At 54.2% G+C, this 24,708-nt stretch overlaps 2 protein-coding genes across 10 annotated transcripts in view; one reads left to right on the top strand and one right to left on the bottom strand.

Moving 5' to 3' along the window:
• NPHS1 (NPHS1 adhesion molecule, nephrin) overlaps nt 1–13,178 on the bottom strand; it is a 19,311-nt gene extending 6,133 nt beyond the window's left edge. The window contains exons 1-23 of one of the 5 annotated variants that reach the window (XM_082438304.1): nt 12,887–13,178; nt 12,564–12,779; nt 12,365–12,487; nt 12,031–12,159; nt 11,306–11,387; nt 10,821–10,924; nt 10,510–10,637; nt 10,250–10,421; nt 9,906–10,063; nt 9,495–9,639; nt 9,268–9,392; nt 7,872–8,058; nt 7,517–7,646; nt 7,195–7,367; nt 6,638–6,778; nt 6,407–6,547; nt 5,779–5,900; nt 4,617–4,788; nt 4,365–4,521; nt 4,118–4,269; nt 2,631–2,742; nt 2,366–2,547; nt 714–770 (exon numbers count right to left, since the gene is read on the bottom strand). In XM_082438304.1, the coding sequence (XP_082294430.1) occupies nt 714–770; nt 2,366–2,547; nt 2,631–2,742; nt 4,118–4,269; nt 4,365–4,521; nt 4,617–4,788; nt 5,779–5,900; nt 6,407–6,547; nt 6,638–6,778; nt 7,195–7,367; nt 7,517–7,646; nt 7,872–8,058; nt 9,268–9,392; nt 9,495–9,639; nt 9,906–10,063; nt 10,250–10,421; nt 10,510–10,637; nt 10,821–10,924; nt 11,306–11,387; nt 12,031–12,159; nt 12,365–12,487; nt 12,564–12,779; nt 12,887–12,944 (3,166 nt within the window). In that variant the 5' untranslated portion in view covers nt 12,945–13,178. Of the gene's footprint in view, nt 1–713; nt 771–2,365; nt 2,548–2,630; nt 2,743–4,117; nt 4,270–4,364; nt 4,522–4,616; nt 4,789–5,778; nt 5,901–6,406; nt 6,548–6,637; nt 6,779–7,194; nt 7,368–7,516; nt 7,647–7,871; nt 8,059–9,267; nt 9,393–9,494; nt 9,640–9,905; nt 10,064–10,249; nt 10,422–10,509; nt 10,638–10,820; nt 10,925–11,305; nt 11,388–12,030; nt 12,160–12,364; nt 12,488–12,563; nt 12,780–12,886 lie in introns of those variants that run through there. The other 4 variants (XM_082438302.1, XM_082438303.1, XM_082438306.1 and 1 more) reach the window with 4 other exon arrangements.
• Nucleotides 13,095–24,708, top strand: KIRREL2 (kirre like nephrin family adhesion molecule 2). Of its 5 annotated transcripts, XM_082438311.1 has the most exons (16): nt 16,573–16,695; nt 16,929–17,078; nt 17,705–17,854; nt 18,016–18,176; nt 18,562–18,712; nt 18,985–19,090; nt 19,207–19,355; nt 19,684–19,811; nt 19,903–20,035; nt 20,337–20,437; nt 20,600–20,819; nt 21,265–21,369; nt 21,671–21,786; nt 22,135–22,200; nt 23,726–23,764; nt 24,034–24,708. In XM_082438311.1, exons 1-16 carry the CDS (start codon nt 16,644–16,646, stop codon nt 24,103–24,105), a joined length of 1,899 nt encoding a protein of 632 aa, XP_082294437.1. In that variant the 5' UTR covers nt 16,573–16,643; the 3' UTR covers nt 24,106–24,708. The 5 variants fall into 5 exon arrangements, with proteins under 5 accessions (XP_082294433.1, XP_082294434.1, XP_082294435.1 ...); XM_082438307.1 differs by lacking the exon at nt 16,573–16,695 and adding an exon at nt 13,095–13,662 and having other exon boundaries at nt 23,726–24,708; XM_082438309.1 differs by having other exon boundaries at nt 16,209–16,695; nt 23,726–24,708.

Here is a 24,708-nt window from a genome sequence, read left to right as displayed (position 1 = left end):
CTGAATTTCTGTCACTTGCAACCTTCTCAGACTCTAAAGGGGATTATTTGCAAAATGATCATAATTGTCTCCCTATATGCATACCCTTGAGATTTTCCCTTCCACACTGTCTCTGAATTGAGCCATGTCACTTGCTTCAGCCAATGAGACAGAATCAGAAGCTTGAAAAGTGCCTGTAAATTGGAACTTGCCCTCTCCTGCTGCTCTTGGGATTCCAGTGACCACCTCCATGTGAACAAGCCAAGGAGGCACATGCGGCCCACTTACCTCCATTGTCCCAACCAAGAGCCAGATTGTCAGACGTGTGAGGAGGGGCCCCCCTAGACCAACCAGTCCCAGCAGAGCTGCTACATGACTATAGCCCAGACCAGAACTGTTCAGCCACTAATAGAATCACAAGAAATAATGTTTGTTGCTGTAAGTGCGCATATTTGGGATGGTTTGTTACGCAGCAAAAGCCAACTGACACAGGCTCTGCACAGGGCATGGAATCAGCTAGTTTTTCGTTTTGCTTTGTTTTTCAGAATTAAACTGAATTAGGAAGAGAGAAAATTTATCACATCCAGGTAAGAGGAAGAGCTAAGGATATGAGTGAGGGCCTACAGGGCAGAGCTAAGTCTTAAAGGGCTGTGGCCACAAGGAAGAGGAGGTGGGGTTAGAGACCAGAAAGTTTTTTCCAGGAAAGAGAGGGTGTTTGGGGATTGAGGACTTGCCTGCAGGCTGCTCTGTAGGCAGCTGGTAGTCAGGTTCTCCAGAAGGTTGGTCTAGACCTGGGAGGTGGATATAGAGAATGCAAATTAACACCATTAATCTGAGATAAGCCTTAAATATTTCTCAGCCTCCTATTAAGCTTTGCAGCCCATTTTGAGACTCATGGGAACTAATTTATGACTTCTTAGGAATATTTCAAAGAGAACTGGAAATTGCTGATGATAATGACAATACTATTAATAGCCATTCTAACACTAATGCTAATAATAATAATGCTAATAATAAAAAAATAATAAATTATTGATGAGTGCTTTATGGTGTGGAAGGTTCTTTTAACCTGAATTGTCAATTTTAGGGATTAATCAAAAAAGATGCTGGGTTCTCAGAATGCCTTAATAGAGGTATAAGTTCTAGAGCAACGGATATAAGTATAGTACTACTTTATGCTTTAGTGCTTAAAGGGAAAACTGGAATGGAGGTGGGGGAAAGGGGAGGGAAGATTGTAGGGATGGGAAAGAGTCCTTACTTCCATGAGGAAAAAGGCTGCTCTGTCAGGAAGGGAAAGACAGAAAAAGGGAGCTTTCATGGGGCAAAGTAAACAGAAGGTGAGCAGGGGGCATTACTTTAAATTAGCATCTACATAGCACTTACTTTGTACAGGGCCCTGTTCTAAGAGTTTTAGATATATTTTATTTAATCCTCACAACTGTCTAAGATAGACCTTATTTTCAGAAACTGAGATACAGAGGCTGGAGATACACCTTATCTTTAGAGCCTGAGGCTCAAAGATCATACTGAGTCTTGAGTGACTTGCCTAAGGTCTCACATCTAGGAAGTTGCAGAGCTGGGACTTGAACCCAGGTTTGTCTGAACCATGCTCTGTGTGGTTAGCCACGACACTGTAGTGTCTACCAGAGTCAAAATGTTCTCAGTCATATAAGAATTTATCCGTGTTATCAAGTTGCTGAATTTATTGACATAAAGTTGTTTGTAATACTTCCTAATTTCCTTTAATGTCTGTAGGATCCGTGGTAATGTCCCTTTTCATTCCTGATATTGGTTAAGTGGTGTCTTCTCTCTTTTTTGCCTTGATTAGCTTTATAAACATTACTGATCTTTTCAACAAATCAGCTTTTGGTTTCATTGATTTTTCTTTATTGTTTTTTGATTTTCTAGTTCATCAATTTCTGCTCTTTATTATTTCCTTCCTTCCGTCTACTTAGGATTTGGGTTTAACTTGTCTTTCTTTTTCTAGTTTCTTAAGATGGAAACTTAGACAATTTGAAGACTTTTAAAAAAAAATCTAATATGAGCACTTAATGCTATAAATTTCTTGCTAAGCAGTGCTTTAGCTGCACCCCACAATTTTCATGTTTTCATTTTAATTCAATTCAAATTCTCTTATAATTTCCCTTGTGTGATCAATCACATTCCAACAGTAGAGTCTAGTGGCAAAAACTAGTCTTTGGAGTTCATCTGCCTGAGTTTAAATCTCATCTGTAGTTCCTTCTACCTGTGTGAGCTTTGACAGTTTAACCTCTCTGGGCCTCAGCTTCTCCATCTGCAAAAAGGGAATAATAGTATTGACTTCACTATACCACCCTATAAGTTCTCTGAGGAATTTTGCAACCTGCCCAAGAATGTCCCTTCCCACCTGGAGTGGTGACTGAGATCTGGGACCCTTTGTCAGCTAGTCCGCTGTCGCCCAGGGCATTGCTGGCCAGCAACCAGAGCCTGTACCGTGTAGAAGGCTGCAGCCCAGTCAGTGTGAAGGTGGTGGCCTGGGGTGGTAGGACATTCATGTAGAGGAACCCTGGAGTCCCCAGAGCCTCATACCTGCATGAAAGGGAGAGCAGTCATTCAGGGAGGTGCCCCAGTCCTATTGCCTACCACCCCTTCCTGCCATGACAGGGACCCACCTGATTTGGAAACTTTGTGGCAAGCCCCCATCAAAGCCAGGCTTCCACTCCAGCCCCACCGAGTATGGGGTCATGCTCACGACCTTCAATCCCAATGGCGGATCAGGGCGGCCTTTGAGTTAAATGATGGGGGACATAGTCAGAGGATACAGAAGGATTCTGAAAGATTCCTTCCAGATTCCTTAAGCATGATTTTAAATATACAGTCGATTCTCATTATTCATGGTGGTCATGTTCTCTAAAGTCACTGCGAACCCTCAACGAGCAAATACCAAACCATTGCTTCTAGGGGAAATGCAGGCTTAGATTCCCATGAGCCTCTAGTCACATTTTCATCAACCAATTAACACATGATCTTGTATTATGCATGTTTCTGCTTAAAGACATCTTATTTAATATATCTTGTTGATTCATTAACATTGAACTCACAGCCAGTGGTGCTATAACTCACACCTGAACGAAGCTTATCCAACACAAGTATTTTCTCCAAATGGCACACCACAGACTTCTTGAGCTTAGGAACACCAGACGGCACTTTAGTGCTGTGCTTGGGGGCCATTTTATTTAGCAAAATCACTAACAGAAATCACGAAGGTGCAAAACATGAGAGCTGTAAGAAAGCAGAGTGTCGCCTTGCTCCACCTCAGCGGAGAATGTACTCATTGGGTGACTCAAATTTTTCACCCGCTCTGTACAGTCCCCTGAATGTCTGAGAGAGCAGCATGAGTATTGATTTGAGGGTTATGAATACATTTTAGCCAGCAGGCAAATTTGCAAATACAGACTCCACAAGTAAGGAGGATTGACTGTATAATATATGTTTCTTGTGGTGGATTTTTGTGCCTATCTCATATCCATTCCCCTCATTCCTTCTGGTTACAGAACCCTGAATATCCACTGGAGAACCACTCGCCCACATCCTCAGGCCACGTGCTTCTGATGAAAGTGACTCCACTCCTTGTAGGATGGACGTGTGACTAGGCCTCGCCAACAGGAGCAGCAATCAAATCAGGTTGTCTTCCCCTCACCACCTGATTGGATCAGGGATGGGCTGGGAGCCAAGTGGAACCAATGGATCTTAATTCTCATACTTTCACACCACTGTTAGGAAGCCTTACTTTATTGTAAAGCTTCTCATAGTGGTTGTTAGGTGTCTAACAGACATCTCACAATAAAGCCAACACAGAAAAGCGGTCCTGAGAGATGGGGAGTTCCTGATGACAGCTGAACCTAGATCCAGTGACTCCTGAAAATCTACTTTGCAGTTACTTGGCCCAATAAGAAACCCCCTCCATTTTTTCCTTTGTTGTGGGTTTCCCTAAAAATCCAGTCTCCGTTGGGATTTTCGGGGCAGGCAAAAACTCCATCCTCATTCATAAACACTTCTCAGGTTTCAGGAACACTGCCATTCTGAGAGCAACCAGAGACTTGGGGACTGGCCTAGGGGAGCATCCTCCCAACGCCCTCCCAGCGCCCTCCCGCCATACTGATGCTGACGAGTTGAATATCGGTGTGGTCCGAGCCGACGGGGTTGGTGGCTGTGCACGTGAAGAGGGCATAATCCTGGGCGGCGGACACGTTGGCAATGGTCAGGAGGCTGCTGTGGACACCACTCTGGTGGTATGTGTGCTCTGTGTACCTGGAGAGGAGGTGTGGCAGGGACTCAGGGAGGGTGATTGGGGCTGGGGGATCAAAGTTGGGGCTGGACTGCTACCTGGCTGGGCCTGGGCTCACCTGGGATCCTGGAGATCCAGAGGGACCCCGTTTTTGGTCCAAGTGAAGACGATATTGGGGACACCTCGGGCACGACAGTGGAGGGTGGCAGAACTAGTGCTGTCTCCAGCTGCAGCCACTTTAGTTAGAGGAGAGGGATGCTCCACGTGGGGGGCAACTAGAGGGGTTGGAGGTCAACATGAGGTGTATGGAAGGACACGATATGTGGATTTAGTGGCAGGCGTTGAAGTTAGGGCTTTGGTTGTTACTCACATCTGACAACAAGACGGACCAGCCCTCTGGCTGGAGGTGCCACCCCATTGTCCACAATGCACTGGTAAGCACCAGCCTGGGTCAACTTGGCATGGTGAATCCGAAGACGCCCTGTGGACCCCTTTGATATCTTCTCCATGTCATCCAGGCTCTGGTCCTCCTCCTCTTCTCCCTGGAGGCACAAGACTCAGGAGATGGTCCCCAAGTCTGGCCCCTGCTCCATTATCCTCCAAACTGGGTTCCCTCTGTAGCCTCATTCTCCCAGCCACAATCACCCTTCCTAGCAAAGAAAAAATCCCCCCTGTCATCCACCCATACACCCATCCATCCATTTATCCAACCATTCATGCATGGATCCATCCATTCATCCACCAACCCAGCCAACCACTCACCCAACCATTTATTCAACCATTCATGCTTGGAACCATCTACCCACCCATCCATCCATGTATTTAACCATACTATCCATCGATTCATTCATTTATCCATACATCCATCAACCTCCCATTCCATCCATTCATCCATTCACCCATTCATTCATCCAACCATCTGTCTTCCTTCTACCTGTCCATTCACCCTTCCATCTCTCAACCCATCCACCCCATCTATTTCCTCATAGACACACACACCAATAAATACATGCATCTGTTCATCAATGCATCTAGCTACCTATTTATCCATCTCTCCATCTCTCCATTGACCTGTGCACTCACCCATTCATCCATCCATCCGTTTACCCATTATCCTTCCACAGACATCTTTTCCACTGATGGTGTATCTACCCATCCATCTACTCTCTAGTCTAATCTACTCATTTCTCTCATTCAGTCATCTAACTGCCCATTTATTGATCCATTTATCCAGTCATTCACTTGTTCATTTGTCCATCTGTTCTTCCATCCACTCATTCATCCATCCACCTATTCATCCACCCATCTACCTATCCATCCATATATCCACCCACCTGCCCACCCACTCACCTGGTTATCTATTCACTCATCCACCCATCCATCTGCCATTCAACAGTTAGTTCTTGGAGCATGCCCGGACAAGTACATAGTTATAGAGGGTCATGTAGACGTGACCCCTCCTCCCAAGGAACTCACAGTCAAGAAATCACATCCCCCCAGCCCCCTCCATTTACCAAAGGTTGGAGCCTCACCAGCCTCTCCCAGTTGAACATCTCAGGAAGGATGGGATTGGCGTCAACAGTGCAGACTATGTCCACAGAGCCCCCAATATTCACTTCAGTGGGGTCTTGGAGAGCTCGGATGATGGGAGCATCTAGGGAAGGGAGGAGCTTGGGGAAGGCACTTGGGCCCAGACAGGCCATGGTGGAAGAGGGCCCCAGGTGGGAGAGGCGTCTTAGAGGTGCCCGAGAAAGTTATGGGTGTGATAAAGTCTGCCTTTGGAGTAAAGTTCTCAAGGTTAATGAGGTTGTCCCCACCCTCTACTATACCACTGTAGTGACAAGAGTAGGTGCGGTGGACTTCCAGAATTGTGTGGCAGTGGGGCTTCCACAATGGGCTTGGCTTGCTGATGGGAGTAGGTGGGCAGAGATTCTACATAGGGTCTCTCTAGTGGGCAGGTTTCCCAAAGTGGACGTGGCTCCGTCACAGTGGGGGCTCCCAGAGTGGGAGGCTTCCAGGATGGGTGAAAATCCCTGGGTGGGTGGAGCTTCCACAACGAGGAGACTCCACAGTGGGCAAGATTCCCTGGATGGGTGTGGTTTCCATGGTGGGCGGGGCTTCCAAAGCTCCCTAGTTGCCTAGGGTGACGAGGGGGCTCACAGTGTACATCCAGCCTCACGAGAGCTTCAGCGGTGCCCTCTGAGTTCTGGCAGTGCAGCTGGTAGAGGCCATCATCAGCGCGGGTCACGTTCCATAGCTGCAGAGCTCCACCAGACAGGATACGATGCCGGGGGCCGCCAGCTGGGGGAAGTAAAGGTTGAGGGGCCTGCCAGACCCTCCCGTCCTGGAGTCCCGGAGACCTGCTCTCCTCTTCATGCCCCTTCCCTGTACCTGGGCTGAGGCGGTAGCCGCGGAAGGTCCAGTTGAAGGCCTCCGGGGCAGGGTTGGCAGACACGGACACGGGCAGCAGTGCCTCGCCCTGCTCCACCGCGGTCACCACAAGCACCTGCTCACCCAGGAACTCTGGAGGGTCTGCGGAGGAGGCGCCGCTGGGAGTCAAGATTGTTAAGGTTCGGATCCGGGGAGGATTTGAGATCAGGTGCGGGCATGAAGTGTTAAAGTCGAGATCATGACTCGATTTTAAGGTTGTGGACAAGGTAGCAATTAAGTTCAGAGCTGAGATGGGGGTTAGGTTCAGGAGAAGCCAGAGTCAGCTTTAAGGATGGAAAGAGGGTTCGGGATGGGGGTGATGGTCAGGGGTAAGGATAGAGGACAAAAGGCAGGATGGGGGTTGGGCAGGATAGGAGCTGGTGCAGGGTCGGGTGTGAGGATAAAGGTCAGGAAAGTTTCAAGGTTTAGGATGGAAGTCAAAGACAGTATCAAGATGAAGACCCACGTAGTATAGGGTCAGGAGGGAATCAAGAGGGACGCCAGGCCTGCACACATACACAGCACGTTGAGGCGGTAGAACGCGCTCACGGTTTCCCGTAGCTCGGTGCTGTGGGCACGGCAGGTCACGCGGTGGCCGTGGTCGCGGGATGACATTCTCAGAAGGACGCTCCTAGCGGCGGCGGAGCCTTTGAATGGAGCACTCCGGGGCGTGGCGGCCACACCCTCCAGCCTGTGGACCGGGCAGGGAGTAGGACCAGAGCCAGAGTCTGGGTACTGGGCAGGGTACTGGACAGAACAGCAAGTAGGGCGGGGGCGGGATTCTGACTGTAAAGGAGCATGACCAGAACCAGGGAGCGACGGGGCCACTCGCACTCTCACCTCTCCCCCTCCTTGTCCCACGACAAGTTGACCGGAGGGTTGCTGCTAACGCTGACGCACGTCAAGTTTAAGGCATCCCCGGGGCGCAGCGCCGACGCGTTGGCCAGGATCGTCACATTAGTTGGGGGGACTTCGAGAACCGGTGGGAGGAGCGAGGCCCAGAGGTGAGGAGGAGGCCCGGCCTGCCTCCGCCCGGCAGTGACCCAGGCCCCGCCCAGCCCCGAGCGCGCCGGGGCTCTGCGGCACCCATCCCTCCCCCAGCCGACCCCCATCCCCAAGCCGCCAGCCACGGCTCCGGCTCAGTTCCCCGCCGCGGCCAAGCCCTCCCCCGCAGCCCGGCCGTGCGCCTCCTCACACTGCACTACAAGCTGCGTGGACGCGCTGAGCTGGCCGGCTTTGCACGTGAACTTGGCCTGGTTGTCCGACGGACCGGTGATCAGTACCAGCTCTCGGGAGAACGTGCTCCCGGACTTCTCCAGACTTCCCAGCTGCACCCGCCGTGGCTCCTGGGGCGGCCGCGGTTCGGTCACTGTGCGCGAGTCCTGAGGGCCGAGACTGACTGGGGGACCGCGGGTAGCCCTGCCATTCCCCGCGAGACGCCCCACTGGGTTGGCTGCCAGCCCAGATAAAGCTTTTGTGTGATGAGGAAAAGGCGCCCCCTTCCGGGGGCACCAGCTAGGGTAGAGGAATGGGGACCGGAACTGAGCACATCCTACCGGAATCTCTCCCGCCGACTGGGCCGCCGGAGCCCCGAGATTTTGCCGTCTGATTCCGCCTCCAGTCCCACGCCTCACCACCCCCGCCCCCCGCCTCCTCTGCTCTCTGGAGGCCTGCAGTTGTTGGTGCCCTCGGCCGACCCTCAGCCCCACTCCTCAAAATTCATTCCACCTATGTTTACCAGACACCCTACGCCAGGAAACTCCCTTGGAATTCCCAAACCTTTCCCAGAATTCCTTCACTTTTGCCTATCCTTAGTTCTTTTTCTTAAACTCCCCACCTTCCTCAGAGATTTCCTTTGATCTTTCCCTTAATTCCATTGGCTGGTCGCAAATTTCTGAATCCTTCCCCAGTATTCTCTTATTATCCTAATCTTTTACTAGAATCCTTTGTATTGCCCCAATTTGTGGCATTTCTCCAAAATTCCATCCAATTAAATGGAATTCGATTTCGTTCCTATAATGCCTAGTCTTTCCCCCAGAATTTCCACTAGATTCCTAATTTCCCAAGAGTCTCCCAGAATTCTGCCAGAATTTTAAAATTTTAATGGAATTTCATTTTCTTACCCCCAAGTCCCAAGAATTCAATTTAATATTAATGGATTTTTCAAATGTGCTGGAGGATTACTAGTCTTTCCCCCCAAATTTCTAGGCTTTGCCCACCATTGTCTTTGTTTCTGGAATTCTTAGTCTTTCCCTAAAATTCCTGCCATTTCACCTGAATTCCAAGATTTCACCAGTATTTCCTTTAATTTTAATGAAATTAATTGCCTTTTCTCTAGAATTCCCAATCCGGATCCAGAATTCTTTCTTTTATTCTAGAATTCTCACTGTTTTCCCAGAACTTCCTCACTTTTCCTAAGGTCCCATTTAATTCTCATGGCGTTTGTCTTTTCCAATTCCCTGCCGAAACTCAAAATCTCCAGTATTTTTCAAGAAATTCAGGTTTCCCAAGATTTCCCAAGAGGAGGAGAGAAGGGGCTTCATCTTTCCCCCACATTCCCGGCCACCCCACAACCCTTGCTTGGCACCAACCTTGTACCAGGTGAGGGAAGGGTCTGGATTGCCTCCAATGGCCAAACATACCAGCCTCACCCGGGTCCCGGCCCGGAGACGCTGCCCCTCTGGGGGGCCCTCAATCCATAGCTTCTGGGCAGGATCTGTGGGGAGAGCCAGGAAGAGTGGCTTTTCTCTCCAGGCTGGGGCCTGAGGGTGGGGGTCTCTAAGGCACGGGGCACCCCCGGGTGAGGGTGGAGCCTCACATTTCACATTCAGGGTGAGTGACTTCTTGAAGGTCTCCTTGGTGAAGGCCTCACTAAAGGCCTCACACGTGAGGGTCAGACCATTGTCCTCCCGTCGCGCCAGGAATGTCAGGTTAGACATGGAGATGTGGCCACCATGCAGGCCCTGGCAGGGAGCGAGCTTCAGACTGGGGGAGTAGGGCACCCCCATCCATGGTACCAGTGACCTGGGTCCACCCCAGACCCCAGCAGGGACACAGAATCATCTCCACCCTCTCCTCTGTTAGACCCAGGAGGCCCTGGGCCCCAGTCCATGCTTGCTCCCCGGGCACCAAGGCATCCAAGCTGCCAGACCCCCTCCTCTCCCAGATCCAGGAGTTGTGCCCTCAGCTCCCCCCTCCCTCAGACCCAGGAGCCCAGCCCCCGCCTCACATCCATGACCGTCTCCTCTGTGGGCAGCAGCTGCCGCCAGCCCAGCCACCATCGCAGTAGGACCCTCGGGCGACTGGACTTGGTGATGCAGGAGAGTGTCACGTTCTTGTTCTCAGACTGGGATGCAGATCCCAGGATGGTAATGGCACTGGGGGGAACTGCAGGGATGATGGACAGAGGAGAGACATAAGCTGGGCTGCACGGTTCACAGATGAGCCCAGACAGAGAGGAGACTGGGGACAGATGATGAGGTCTTTGGCGTCAGGCAGGCATGATTTGGGTACACAAACAGATGGTTCTCTGGGGCACAGACTGACAGATGGGCAGCTGGCACCAGGACTCACAGGTGACCTGCAGCGTGACCCCGCGTTCCTGGATCCCTGTAGATACGCTGTTGTAGGCCTCGCAGCTGAGCCTCGCCCCATGGTCTTCCGGCCGCACGATCATCACTAACGTGCTGCGGGCCACTGCCTGAGCGTGCTCTGTGCCCCATGCTGTGGACACTGGCTGGCCGTTCTGGAGACAGACACAGGCCTGGGCCAGCTCAGGGCCGGCTCCTGGCCCTCGCCCTTCCCCGCATCTCCAGACCTGCCTCTGCCCTCACCTTCAGCCACTGCAGTGTGGCTAGCGGATTCCCCCCTCGGGCCATGCACAGCAGCTCCAAGTTCTGCCCTGCCCTCGCGTGCCCCTCGTCCAGGCCTGGCCACTCAATGACAGGGGGTCCTGGGGGGACTGGGGAACAGCAGTCACGGACCTGGGGACCCCATCCATTCTTTCCAGGCCCCACAACCTGCCTCTGAACCCCTATGTTTCCCCCTTGAGAGTCTGAGCCTTCCATAATCCCTGTGCCCCCAGGGCCCCCCAATTCCTGCTCCCCATCCTTAGTGCCAACAGTTGACTCAGTTCCCCACTTACACAGAACATTCATGGTGATTGAAGCCTTGATAGGGGTGTCCAAAGCTGGGCTGGACCCCTCACAGACCAGTAACTGCCCGTTATCTGAGCTCTGGGGTGTCACCCTGGGGTGGGAAGTTGGGGTTCTAAAGTCAGAGTCATCATCTGAAATTTGGGAAGTCAAGGTGAAGAGGTGGGCGTGCCGGGTCCCCACACCTGGCCTAAGTCTCTATGATGATTTCCTATAGGATTTAGAGTTCCATGGAAGAGATTTCGGGGTCAACAGCGAGAACTGGGGTCCCAGAGGCCCACACCTGGCCAAAACCTTTGTACTTGATCCTCTGGAACTGGGATTCCATGAAGAAGTTTTAGAGTGTCAGGGTGAAGAATTGGGTCCCGGATGTTCCTACCTGATCCAAGTTTCCATGCTTGAATCCCTAGGATATGGGGTTTTCATGGAGAAATTTGGGGATCAGTCTGTGGGGAGGGCACCCCAATTTCCATACCTGGCTGTGGCCTCTGTGGTGAAGAGTTTCTCCTGGGATCCCTCATTCACATTAGCAGAGATGTCAGAAATTGTTTGTCCACCTTGGGGTAACAAGAAGGCTGAAGGGGTGCCAGCTTTCCCCCAAGGTAGATCCTGGGGAGCATGGCCTGGAATTCCTCAGGGTGGACATACAACCCCTCCCTCCTGGTTCTGGAGGAAAAACACTATGTCCATTCCCTCCACACATTCCAGCCTCCCTGAATCCTGGAGTCCTCACTCAGGGCTGAGTCCTGGCCTGGGCCTCTCCCCTCCTCTCTTTTTTTCTTGGCTACACCACCTGGCTTACAGGGATCTTAGTTCCCTGACCAGAGATCAAACCCGTGCTCCCTGCAGTGGAAGTGCAGAGTCCTAACTACTGGACCACCAGGGAATTCCCTCTCCCCTCCCCTCCTTGCTGGGTTGTATTACCCACCCCCACCACCTCAGCTTCTCGTTGCTACAACAGAAGGACACCCGTATCTCTATCTGGAGCCTCAGCCTCTCCCCTGAGTCCTGGCCTAGCAGTCCCGTGAACTCCTCGGTACCTTTCCTGGATGTCCCCTCCCGTCCACTGGGTCCCACACTGGCCTCAGCATCTCCCCAAGCCTGTTCCTGCATCCCATCTCAGGAGGACCCTGGGCAGGGACACATCCCCTCCCCACTCCAGGGGCTTCACGCTGCCCCCATCAGTTCACCCACACTCACTCAGGAGGAAGGTGATGTCAGGCGCTGGCTTTGCGTCCCCAGACACACAGCTGACCAAGTACTCCTGCCCAGCTACCCACGTGACCGTGCTCCCTGCCTCGGGGGTCAGCTGAAGCACCTTGGGGGGCACTGGTGAGAAAGGGTCTGGGTAAGCCAGAAGCACCCAGAAGGATATGAGGATTTGGGCTTTGTGTCTCATTGCTCAGGAAATGAGTTCTGCACCCTGGGTCTAAGGAAAGGGGTGGTGGGGAACTGGGGGCTTGGACTCCTGGACCCTGGGGCTGGCGAGGGTGGAAGTCCAGACTCATGGGCCCTGGAGGTCTCTCACCCGTACCCAGGATGGAGAGGATCACTCTGGGAGACACGAGCTCAGGGCCTGTTTCTGAGCGGCTGACCTGGCACTCATACCCTGCGTCGTCGCTGAGGTCACATGCTTCAATATGCAGGTGGAATTCACCTGCAGGGAGGACCCCAGGTCAGGGCCGCGGTCAGCCTCTGCTGGTGGCTCAGAATCTCAGGCTCTTGTCCCTTACCTTTCGTAGGGTCCCCTTGCAGGCGATACCGCGGGAAACTGGGGATCCTAGGATCGGGGCCTAGGAGCAGCCCGTCTTTGGCCCATTGGACTGTGCTGCCAGGGGCGCTGACCCCACACCACAGCTCAGCGGCAGCCCCCTCCACCACCGTCAAGTTTTCAGGCAGAGCCCAGAAGCCTCGGGGGGTTGAGGCAGGGACTGGCACCTGGGCCAGGCCTGGGGACACAGAGGTGTCAGTAGGAGAGGGCAGAGGGTCTGCCTGGAGAATGTGGGTGGAAAACGAGGGCCACCTGGCTCTGGTCACTGGCCAGGATCCCACTCACCTGTCATCAGCAGCCCCATGAGGAGCAGCGGCGTCCTGATGGGAAGCCTCAGAGCCATCCCAGGTCCTCTGCCTGTGGCTCCCACAGTGACCACTGCCCGCCTCCTGCGTCTGCCTCTGTCTTTCTCTGGGTCCCTTTCCACGTCTCCGTCTCTTACTTTTCTCTTTGTTTTTCTTTTTCTTCTTCTCCTCCTCTGTTTTTCTCTCCTCCCAGGAGTCAGTCTCCCCTCCCCCACACTTTCTCTCTCTCTCTTCCTGCCCTAAGTCCCCTCTGATCTCCCTCCTGTATTCTCTCTGTCGTGCTCTCCTGGTCTAAAGTTCCCTCTCTCTCTCTCTCAGTCTCTATCTCCTTCCCTGAAGTCAGTGTCTATTTTTCTTTCTTCTCCTGTGCCACCCCCACCCCTGGTCTCCTCTCACCACTCACAGCCCCTCAGAGAGGACCCACTGCTGAGTCGCGCAGGCCCCGGGAGCCCAGGAGAGCGAGGATGCGGTCAGTGGCAGAGCTGGGTCCAGTTCTCAGTCGAATCTCGTCCTCACACTGTTACCTCCCCCAGGCACCCTCCCGCATCTCCAGCTTCAGGCCTCTGCCCAACAGGCTCCTTCCGGCACAGCTGGAGCAAGAAATCCCCTGTCAGCGCATGCCAGGCACATTCCTCGGTGCCTCCCCAGCCCCCATGACCCCAAGGGCCGGGCTTGGGCCAGGGGTAAGGAGGAGCAGGTCAGACCCAGGAGGTCCCAGCTCAGCGTGGGGAGCTGAGAGCGGGACCCAGCGTGGGGGTAAGACTCTTCGGCTCTTCCTACCCTGGTACCTGACCTTCAAGTCCCTTCCTTCTTTGAGTAGACATCCCCCTCTCAGTGACGTCAGGGGTCTCTGCTGAGGAGTGTGCAAGAGTGTGTGAGAGGGACTGGGAGAGTGCCGATATCTGTGTGCACACATATGTGTGAAGTGCTTGTGAGTGTGTGAGCATGCTTGTGAGCCTGGGGAAAGTGAGAGTGAGCTGTGATCTGTGGAAGTTTGTGCAGTGTGTGAGTGTGTAGATGTCTAAGGTGTTAAGTGTGCCTGGCAATCTGAGTGGGTAGGAGTGAGAGGTAGGGTCCGAGGCCACAAGCACTGAGCCCTGTGTGGGAATACTTTGGCAAGGGCCTTGTGAGTTCTAGTTCACGTAGCTTCCCTCTATCTCTTTCTGTCTCTTCTTGCCTCCTGGGTGTCTCGGTCTCTCTCCCTCCCTCAATCCATCTCGATTTATTTTCCTATCTTTCTCCATCGCTTTGAGACTCTCCCTCTCTGACACAGTGTCTTTCTCCCCCTCTCTCTCTCCATTAGGTGGTTACATGTCAGCCAGCCTTTAACTCTGTCACTGTCTGTGCCTGTATGTTTCTCTGTTTTTCACTTTCTGTCTCTGTTCTCATCTCTCTCTCTCCCCCACCCCATACTCTGTCTCTCACACACACCAGGAGCTCAATGAATATTTGTTCTCAGTCAGCCTTTGACTGTGTGCCTTTCTTTCATTTGTTTCTTCATCTCTGACTCCTCCTGATTGTCACATCTTTGGATTTTATAACCATATGCTGCTTGGCCTGCCCTCCCTACTCCAGTGTGCGCATACACACCCACATGGGATAAGCTTCTTCTGCCCGCTTATCTCCTGCAGGAATTGGAACTGCTCGTTTTCTCTCTCTCTCCCCACTATGACCCCCATCTGGTCCTCATCCAGAAACAAGATGAGGCATCTGGCCTGAGGCCCCACACCTCTATCCTTGATGCTCCCTCTGGTCTTTCTTCTTCCCTCCCACTACTGACTCCTTGCCCTCCTCCCACATTCCCTCTCCCAACGCCCCCACGCCCCCTGGGGAATGGGCTGGATGCAGAGCTGGAGGTTCTCTCATAGGGCCGTCACCAGATGGTGTCCCTCGGGGCCAGGGCATAGAGCTGTCCATTGCTGGGACCTCTAATTAGCACAAACCTTCCACCCTCCACCTTGGATGTTTTCCTTCTCTGGATGCTCCTGGGACCTCAACCTCTCCATCTTTCCATGCCTGTGGCCCCAGAGAGCCAGAAAGGGGAAGTGATGTCAGGTGTCTGGAAAAACAGCCTTACTACCTGACTTCTACCCCAAGACTCAGGAGTCCTGGACCCAAGCTCATCCTGTTTCAAAATCCAGGGACTGGATCCCCAAAACAAAAGCCAAGATTTCTAGAAGTCTGGGTCCCCAGGATCTACCCTCTCAGACTCAGGAGTCCAGGCCCCTTCTTCCCAAGGACCTGGGAGTTCAGGCCTCCAATCCTTCCCACCCCACCCCCCCATGCACACACAGGACTTAGGGCAGATGTTCACTGTCTGTTGATTTTCAAATCCTCCTGGGCCTGAGTGGGGGTGGGAGAGAGATTGGTGGTTAAATCCACTGACTCTAAGATTTAAGACCAGATTTTCTGACCCCAGGTCATGCTTTCCCAACTGCACTCTGCTGCAGGCAGGGGACCTAGTTGAGTCCCCAACTCCTCAGAAACTCGGAGTTCAGGCCATTAGCTTCTCAGTCCTCAGAGGTCTGAACCCCTAGTCTTAGAATCCTGGGGATCCATGCCCCTGCTATTTAGGGACACAAGAATCTGAGCTCAGGAACAACGGAGTGTGGAGCCCCAGTCCCTACAGGCTCAAGAATGTCAGACCCAGGGTCCCAGGCCCCCAGTCCCCACTCTGTCGGCTCAGGGTCCCTCCCACCTGCCCGGCCAGCTGCGCAGCGCACCGCGGGCCGGCAGCGTGGGAACGCCCCAGCTGGGCGGCATGTAGCCGTCAGGACAAGCTGCGTGGTTCCCAGCCTCCCCGCCTGACTCAGCCCGGACACCGCCGCCTCCCAGCCGTCGCCCGGCAACCACGGCCGAGCGGGGCGAGGGGGTGGTCCGAGTGGGGTGAGGGGGTGGTCCCGGACCGCAGGGTCCTGGGAAAGGAGGGGCTGGGGGCCTGGATTCCTGGATCTTAGGACGTGCTATGGTTTGCAGCGATAACAAGGCAGGCAGAGGGATATTTTGAGAAGGGGCTTGGAGTTGGGGAGAGCTGAACCCCCCACTTCTCGGGGGGGGGTCCAAGCTGCCCCCCAGGCAAACGCGGTGCCCTCTTCCTGACCCACCAGGCCCAGAGGAGCCCCGGGCCCCGCTTCTCCGGGACGCGGAAACTAGCGAGTCCCCAGGGGTTCCCATTTATAGCTCTGTTTCCACTCAGCGCGGTCCCTCCAGGACCCGGGCTGAGCAAGTTTCTTCCACTCCCTCCCCTCCCTCCTCCTCACCCCCAGCCATCCCTCAACCCCGGCAGGGTGCAGGTGTCCAACCCAGCCGGTACCCCCTCCTTCAACCCAGGTGTTCCAGCTCCCAAACTGAAAGGGCGCTGGGGTGTCCTCCCGCTGGGGGCCCGGCCCTGCGTGCCCCCGTTCATCCGCGTCTGGGCCGCGGGAGTTTCTCAGTGGGAAGAGGGCGGGTCTCCCAGAAGGCGGGCCGGGGCGGGGCGAGTGAGATCAGGCCCTCCAGGGTCTCTCCGAGACCGAGCGCGCGGAACTGGCCTGCGTTTCAGAGCCGCAGAGCCTGCGGCGGAGCAGACCAGGAGAACTCCGGGCCAGAGGCAAGGGGTGCTTCTAGCCTGGAGCGAAGAGTTGGGAGCGAAGGGGACTACAGGTTAGAGTGGTGGGAGGTGTGCTGCCGAGGAAGGAGCTGGCAGGGAAGCCAGTGCAACAGCAAGTCTGCTGGATCTTGGGGGACCCACACTCAGGATGCTGGTCCCCGCACTCCTTGTCCTCTTCTTCTGCCTCAGAGGGCGTGCAGGTACCGCGAGGGGCAGGGGCAGATAAACATAAGAGAGGGTTGTTTGCCAGTTGTCGCTTTACTGTGGTAGGTGGGGCTGAGGGTTCCGACTCCTAGATCTGAGGGAGGAGAACTCTGGGACCCTGGGCTTCTGGATCTGAGGGCAGAGGGGATTGGGGACTGAACCCCCTCCTGAGTGAGGGAACTCTTGAATGTGCTAAGCTCTGCTCTGCTCCTCTGCCCCATTCTCCTAGGCCTGTCACCCCACTTCCTGCAACAGCCAGAGGACCTGGTAGTACTGCTGGGGGACGAGGCCCGTCTGCCCTGTGCCCTGGGCGCATACTGGGGGCTGGTTCAGTGGACTAAGGATGGGCTGGCTCTAGGGGGCGAAAGAGACCTGCCAGGTGAGGCTGTTCTGTCTATTCAGGGAGGGGCTGCCTCCAGGGTGAGGGTGTTGGGCTTGGGCTATAACCGAAGTTTCTATTTTGACGTTTTCAAGTTTGGGAAATGAATGGGCTCAAGGAAACATTTGGGAGTTCAGAATTTTCAGCTTCTTCGTTGGAGGTGACCCATAGGGTTTGGGAATTTTAATTTTTATTGTAAAATATTGCATAAGTGCAGAAAGGCTCATAAAGCATAAATGGAAGATTTGCCAAATAATTCTAAAATAGACAGCCATGTAATGACTACCCAGGTCCATTGCCAGCTCCCCAGAAGCCCTCCTTATTCCCTTCCCCTGTCATAGCCTACTCCCTCCTCACCCAGGAGGTAGTATCTAATCTGACTTTTATGGCAATTGTTTTCTTGCTTTTTTTTTTTTCCTGAATTTGTCACACACACACACACACACACACACCCCAACCCCCCACCACAAGTTTGCAGTGACTCTGGATTGGGAGAGGATTAGTGTCTCTCTGGCCCAGCACCCACTTTTGGTAGAGTCTTTCTGGTGTGGGATGTCTGGGGATAGAGGCCTGGGGCCAAGAACTCAGAACCATGGTGTGACTGCCTTTTTTTCCCCTGACTCCAGGGTGGTCCCGGTACTGGATATCAGGGAATGCAGCCAGTGGCCAGCACGACCTCCACATTAGACCCGTAGAGCTAGAGGATCAAGCATCCTACGAATGTCAAGCTACACAAGCAGGCCTCCGCTCTCGACGAGCCCAACTGCACGTGCTGGGTGAGGACCCAGCCCACTTGTCCCTGGGGAGCCCAGGGGGACCGCCAGTACTAGCTGGGAATATGAGAGTCCGGGGAGAACGGACGAGTGGTCGGTCAGAGCTGGGAAGATAAGGGTCTCCGGGCCCAGGATCCAGCTCTGACCCCAGATCCATCCTACAGTGCCTCCAGAACCCCCCCAGGTGCTGGGTGGCCCCTCTGTGTCTCTGGTTGCTGGGGTTCCTGCGAATGTGACCTGTCGGAGCCGTGGGGATGCCCGCCCCACCCCTGAGCTGCTGTGGTTCCGAGATGGGGTCCGGCTAGACGGGGCCACCTTCCGCCAGGTCAGGTCCAAATCTCTGTGCCAGCCCTTGCTCATTCAGGGAAATTTGGGGGTCCACTCAGACCACAGGCTCATCCAAAGGAGAAAAGGGCATGGGAGGGCAGGGATTCAAGGCTTGGGATCCTTGGTACGTACTTAAGTATAAGGACTCTAGGGCTAGACTACCTAGGTTCAAATCCTGGCTCAGCCACTCATTAGTTGATCTTAACCTCTCCGTCCCTCAGTTTACTTATCTGTAGAATGGAGTTAATAGTAGTATGTGCACCTCTAGGATAGTTGTGAGGATTAAATAAAGTAATATTTATAAATGCCTAGAAGAGTGCCTGACATAAAGTAAGTACTACCTAAGGGTAGATGAAATCATCATTATTATTCATAACCTACAGACCCTGTTGAAGGAAGGAACCACTGGGTCAGTGGAGAGCATCTTATCTTTGACCCCTTCCAGCCATGATGATGGAGCCATCTTGGTTTGCCGGGCTCGGAGCCAGGCCCTGCCCGCAGGGAAGGACACAGCCATCACACTGAGCCTGCAGTGTGAGTGCAGTTGGACACTGGGCCTTGAGCCTGAGGTCCTTGGGGAAAGAGGGAGCTGGGGCCTGGACTTCAAGGTATGAGAAAGGAGAAGGCTGTGGACCTCGGGTCCCTGGGGGAATTGGGTACTAGAAGCCTAGACTCCTAGCTGAAAGGGAAAAGGGGACTGGGGACTCAGACTCCTGGGGTGGAGGACCTGAGAATTGGACTACTAGGTCATCAGTGGAGGTGTTGCATGTCCTTGCCCACCGCTGACCATTGACTCACCTCTACAGACCCCCCAGTGGTGACTCTGTCTGCAGAACCACAGACAGTGCAGGAGGGAGAGAAGGTCACTTTCCTATGCCAGGCCACAGCCCAGCCTCCTGTCACCGGCTATAGGTGAGGACGCAGATCATTTCTCCCCAGTCGGGAGAACAGGCTTGGGGAGGGTTGGGGCTAGGACGTGAGTAGGTGTGCTTCGGGAGCAAGGACAACACAGCCCACCACCTTCGCAGGTGGGCAAAGGGGGGCTCCCCTGTGCTTGGGGCCCGCGGGCCAATGTTGGAGGTAGTGGCGGACGCTTCATTCCTGACTGCGCCGGTGTCCTGCGAGGTCAGCAACTCAGTGGGTAGCGCCAACCGCAGCACAGCGCTGGATGTGCGATGTGAGCAGGGGCGGGGCCGTGGGTGTGGCCAAAGTGGGGTGAGAGAAATGGGACTGGGGCTACGGTGAGGCGCGGCTCTGACGGACTGCGGGAGGTGGTGGGGCCGAAGTAGGATTTAGGCGGGATTTGGCTGTGCTGGATCAGTACCAAAGTGGAGTAGGGGCGGGGCGAGGGCGGGGTCGGGGCTTGTGAGCCGGACGTATGAGCTGAGTTGTGAACTGGGGGCTTAAACCCAATGGCCCTTGGGAGTGTCGTTTCTGAGTGGCTGATCCCAAGTCAGAAGTTGCATCCCTCCCTGGTCATGTGACCCCTCCTCTGTCTCCTCCAGTCGGGCCGATTCTGCAGGTAAAGCCAAAACCCTTATCCGTGGACGTAGGGGAAGACGCCTCCTTCAGCTGTGTCTGGCGCGGGAATCCGCTTCCACGCGTAACCTGGACCCGCCGCGGGGACGCGCAGGTGAGGCCAGACCTGGGGCTTGTGGCCATGGCTGGCAGTAGATGGGGCTTTCTCCCATGGTCGTGCCCCTGACGCCCCTTCCTTATCCCAGGTGCTGGCGTCCGGGCCAACGCTGCGTCTTCTCGCGGTGGGGCCCGAGGATGCAGGCGACTACGTGTGCAGAGCCGAGCCGGGGCTCTCGGGCCTGGGGGGCGGCGCTGCGGAAGCTAGGTTGACTGTGAACGGTGAGAAAGCGGTGCTTCCTAGTGGACCTGGCATGTCATGGGATAAGAAGTGGGCAGAGGGGGCGAGGGCTAATGGGAGTGGGCGTGGCCTTGAGAAGGGGAGCTTAACTGACGGCTGGGGCCCTTGGATTGAAGCGGGACGTAGGGAAGGCAAGCCTCAGAGGGGTTCGAAGTTTGTTGAGAGGCATGGCCTAGTTAGTTGAGGTTAGTGCGGAGTGCCCAGGCCTGGCCTCGCCTGCCTGAGAACGGGTCTTGGGGGGGCGGGGCCTCTCCTCTGATTGGTCCACAATCTCCAAACCAGCTCCCCCAGTGGTGACCGCCCTGCACTCTGCGCCCGCCTTCCTGAGGGGCCCCGCCCGCCTCCAGTGTCTAGTCTTCGCCTCCCCCGCCCCAGAAGCCGTGGTAAGGAAAGTCCCCACTCTCATGACCCGTCCAGCGGTGATCCCAGCCCTCCTAGCCGGACTTCCAAAACTGCTGTGATTACCTGTGACTTTCCCGACACTTTGACCTCCTCTTCCCGCCCTCCTTCGTCTCCTCAGTGACCTTCCTCTTTTGTGCCCCCAGGTCTGGTCTTGGGATGAGGGCTTCCTGACGGCGGGGTCGCGGGGTCGGTTCCTGGTGGAGACATTCCCAGCCCCAGAGGGCCGCGGGGGACAGGGTCCAGGCCTGATCTCTGTGCTGCACATTTCGGGGACCCAGGAGTCCGACTTTAGCCGGGGCTTCAACTGCACTGCCCGGAACCGGTTGGGCGAAGGAGGCACCCAGGTCAGCCTGGGACGTGGAGGTGAGACCCTGGGCCCAAAGACCCCAAATCTGAATATTTCAAGCCCCAAACAGAGGATCCTCAAGTGCAGAGACCCCCAAACCTTGGGAGCCTCAAAACTATGAGTCCGTTGAATCCTGAGATCCCCAAACAATAATCTCCCTCAAATACAGAATCCTAAACTGAGAGACCCCTCACACTTAGGGGTTCCAAAGAAAGCAACCTCCAAATATAGGCAAAGTAAAAATACGCTCAAAGTCTAAGACTCCCTAAAGCCAGGGATTTTAAACTTGTGAAACCTCAAGTTCATGAGTCCTTAAACACAGGGACCCCAAGCTAGGGGACTGCAAAACTTGGAATCCCCAAACTTGGTGACCTTTGAACGCAGAGATTCCCTACAAAAGCCCCAAGCCCTGTTCCCCAGTTCCTGCTCAGCCTCCTCAGGAACCTCCTCTTCATCCCACAGACTTGCTGCCCACTGTGCGGATTGTGGCTGGAGTGGCCGCAGTGGCCATGACTCTCCTTATGGTCATCACCGGGGTGGCCCTCTGCTGCTGGCGCCACGGCAAGGGTCAGTACCTGAGCCCCACCCCAGCCCCATACACAGGCCCTGCCCACTGACTGGCCTGGCCTTGGGACCTGGTCCCAGTCCTGCCTCTCTAGACCCTCACTGGCCTTGGTTCACATTCAGGACCTGATTCCCTGCTCAAGCTCTAACTCCATCTCCTCAGGGTCACACACCCCTTACTCTCCTAGGCCAGGGTTCTCTCCCAGTCTCCCGACCTGATTTGCCCCAGTCCTCTCTCTTCCCACTCACTGGTCTCCACAGGCCGTGACCCAGTCCCATCATTTACCTCTGCCCTCACCCCCAGTGTCCCTGGCCTCAGCCTCTTTCTCCAAGCAAAAGAATCTGGTGCGAATCCCAGGGAGCAGCAACGGCTCCAGTTCGAGGGGTTCCGAGGAGGAGACAGGCAGCAGCAAGGACCAGGTAGGATGCCAGGGTCCCCAGACCTGACGGTACCTCAAGACCCAAATAGTAACCCAATCCCAGTTGTGATCCCAGTTGCAACTGGGCGCCCCAAACTCAAATAGAGCCATAGTCCCAAAAGTGATCTCCAGATCCAAATATCCCCCAAATCCAAATACACCCCGACCCAATTATTCCCTAGACCCAATATGTCCCTAGGGCTCCTTGTTGTCCTGAGTCCAGACCCCAGCTCTCAGGTGCCCTTGGTCCCTCCTGCCTGGCCTCAGATGTTCAACTGAGGGTCTCTGGGGTCTGGCACTGGGGCCAGAGGATCCTCTACACTCCCTTTCACTAAGCACCTTACCCCAGGGCCCCATCGCGCACACAGACCACAGTGACCTGGCTCTGGATGAGGAGGGAGCTCTGGAGACCAAGGTGAGTGTTGGGAAAAGAGGGGCTCCCTTCACTGTATCTCCAACTCTCTCTCCACGTCTTTTTTTTTATTTTTTATTTTTGGCTGCGTTGGGTCTTCGTTGTTGCGCACGGGCTTCCTCTAGTTGTGGCGAGTAGGGGCTACTCTTCCTTGCTGTGCGTGGGCTTCTCATTGCGGTGACGTCTCTTGTTGCAGAGCATGGGCTCTAGGCGCTCTGGCTTCAGTAGTTGTGGCATGCGGGCTCAGTAGTTGTGGCTGTAGAGAACAGGCTCAGTAGTTGTGGCACACGGGCTTAGTTGCTCCGTGACATGTGGGATCTTCCCAGACCAGGGCTCGAACCCGTGTCCGCTGCACTGGCAGGTGGATTCTTAACCACTGCGCCACCAGAGAAGTCTCTCTCTCCACTTCTGTTCCCTCCTTTTTCATTCTGTTGCCCCCAGAGCTGGCATCTAACCCCCTCCACCCACTTCTTGCTGCCTCCTGGGCTGTCTCACCCACCTCCAGTTTCAGTTTGTTTATCTGCTGACTATACCCACATATCTGCCCCAGCCTTGGCCTCCATCTTGAGCCCCAGATCAAGGTTCAGTCTGCTTGTGCTTTCCTCATCACAGTCATGTTTCAGGCCTCCTAGATGCCTCTCCCTGGTTGCTTCACCCAGGCCCCTTCTACCTACCGGGTTCCACACTGGCCTCACATTTCCCCAAACTTGTACATCCTTTAGGGTCCCATCTCTTTTAGGCCCCACTGACCCCAGTCCCCAATCCAGAGCCCTTCTCTCTCTTCTCTGTACCTAGCACATGCTATTCTCTTGGCCCGAAACACTCCTACCTTTCTTCACATACCTACCTAATTCTCTCCATCATTCCTCTGGTCTCAACTCAAACATTTCTGGTTCCAGAAAGCTCATGCTTCCCTCCTCGCAGCCCTGATCATTCTTTCTGTGTTTCACCTGTCATAGCCATGACCACTGTGAGCTAGGCTTCCCTATGACAGTCTGAAGATTCCCCCATCGCTGTCCCAGTCACTCCGTGAACTTCCTCCATCACAACCCTGACCTTCCTGGCTCTATCTAGTGATTCATCATTTCTCCTTTGGCCTGGATCTCCATGAGGACAGGGCTAGGTCTATCCTAGTGAGACATGTCTAGGCATGCAGCACAGGGCATGACACAGAATCAAAGCCTCAGGGCTGTTGGGCAAATGAATGAATGAATGAATGTCTTCATCTCCATTTCTCTCTCTTGTTCCCTCTGCATCTCCTTCCACACCACCACCCCTCAGCAGGCCTATATCCTTCTGTCTCTGTCTTTCTCTGCCCATCTCCTTCTGTCCCTTCATCTCTTGTCACTGTTTTTCTGTGTCACTTTGCCCTTCTACCAGTCTATATGTCTCTGGGTCTCTGACTGCTCCTGTTTCTATCTTTTCGTCTCCCCCTAGGCCTGGCTCTATCTCAGTGTGTCTCTCCATCCGTGACCCTCACCCCGCTGTACCCTTACATACCTTACCAAGTCCCATTTTGTCCCCTCAGGACCCAACCAATGGTTACTACAAGGTCCGAGGAGTCAGTGTGAGCCTGAGCCTTGGAGAAGCCCCTGGAGGAGGTCTCTTCCTACCACCCTCCTCCCCTTTTGGACCTCCAGGAACCCCTACTTTCTATGATTTCAAACCACATCTGGGCATTGTCCCCCCCTGCAGATTATATAGAGCCCAGGCAGGTTATCTCACCACACCCCATCCTCGAGCTTTTACCAGCTACATCAAACCCACATCCTTTGGACCCCCAGATCTGGCCCCCAGCACTCCCCCCTTCCCATATGCTGCCTTCCCCACACCCAGCCACCCACGTCTCCAGACTCATGTGTGACATCTCTCCAACTGAAGAGTCCTGGGATCTTCAACTTGCCATAATGGATTGTCCTGATTTCTGAGGAACCAGAACAAGTTGGCGACCTTACTCTTCCAAAATTGAACATTGAGGGGAGGGAAAGATCGTTACAATTGTCTGGGTCATTGATATACAGTCAGCTCAGCCAAAGGGGATGCCCCAAGTGGGAGCAAGAAGGCCACTGTGCCTACCTCTTCCCCTGTGTAAAAGAGATTCAAGATGGCACATGGACCCTTTGCAGAGGGATGGGGGGACAGGGGGTGATGGGAGTTAGGGGCAGAGAAGGAAGTTGTTTCCAAACACTGAAAGAAGATAGTTCAAGATGACCACCTGCATTGAGAAGAAAGGCAACATAAGGCAGATTAAGATGGAGGACCTGTCCTGGCTCTCCCCAAGGGGCACTTTGCTTCACCCACGGAATTGCAGCCAAAATGGCCATTCACTCCCTGGGAATCCAAGATGGTCACTATCTTGATTTTTTCTACCTTTCTTAAAGGCCCTGGAAGAACTGGACCCAAGGAGTAAGGATAGGGTGAGAGCTGTTGTGGGGTTGGGGGGGTGAGGGGGTGGTGTTGGAATCTGAGAATGAGAATATTTATGTTTAATAAAAAAAGTTGCAAAGTGAA

Source organism: Balaenoptera physalus, assembly GCF_965194825.1.
Source record: "Balaenoptera physalus genome assembly, chromosome: 19".
NCBI lineage: Eukaryota > Metazoa > Chordata > Mammalia > Artiodactyla > Balaenopteridae > Balaenoptera > Balaenoptera physalus.
Note: the sequence above shows the minus strand (reverse complement) of the source record. Positions and strands in the feature narration are given on the sequence as shown.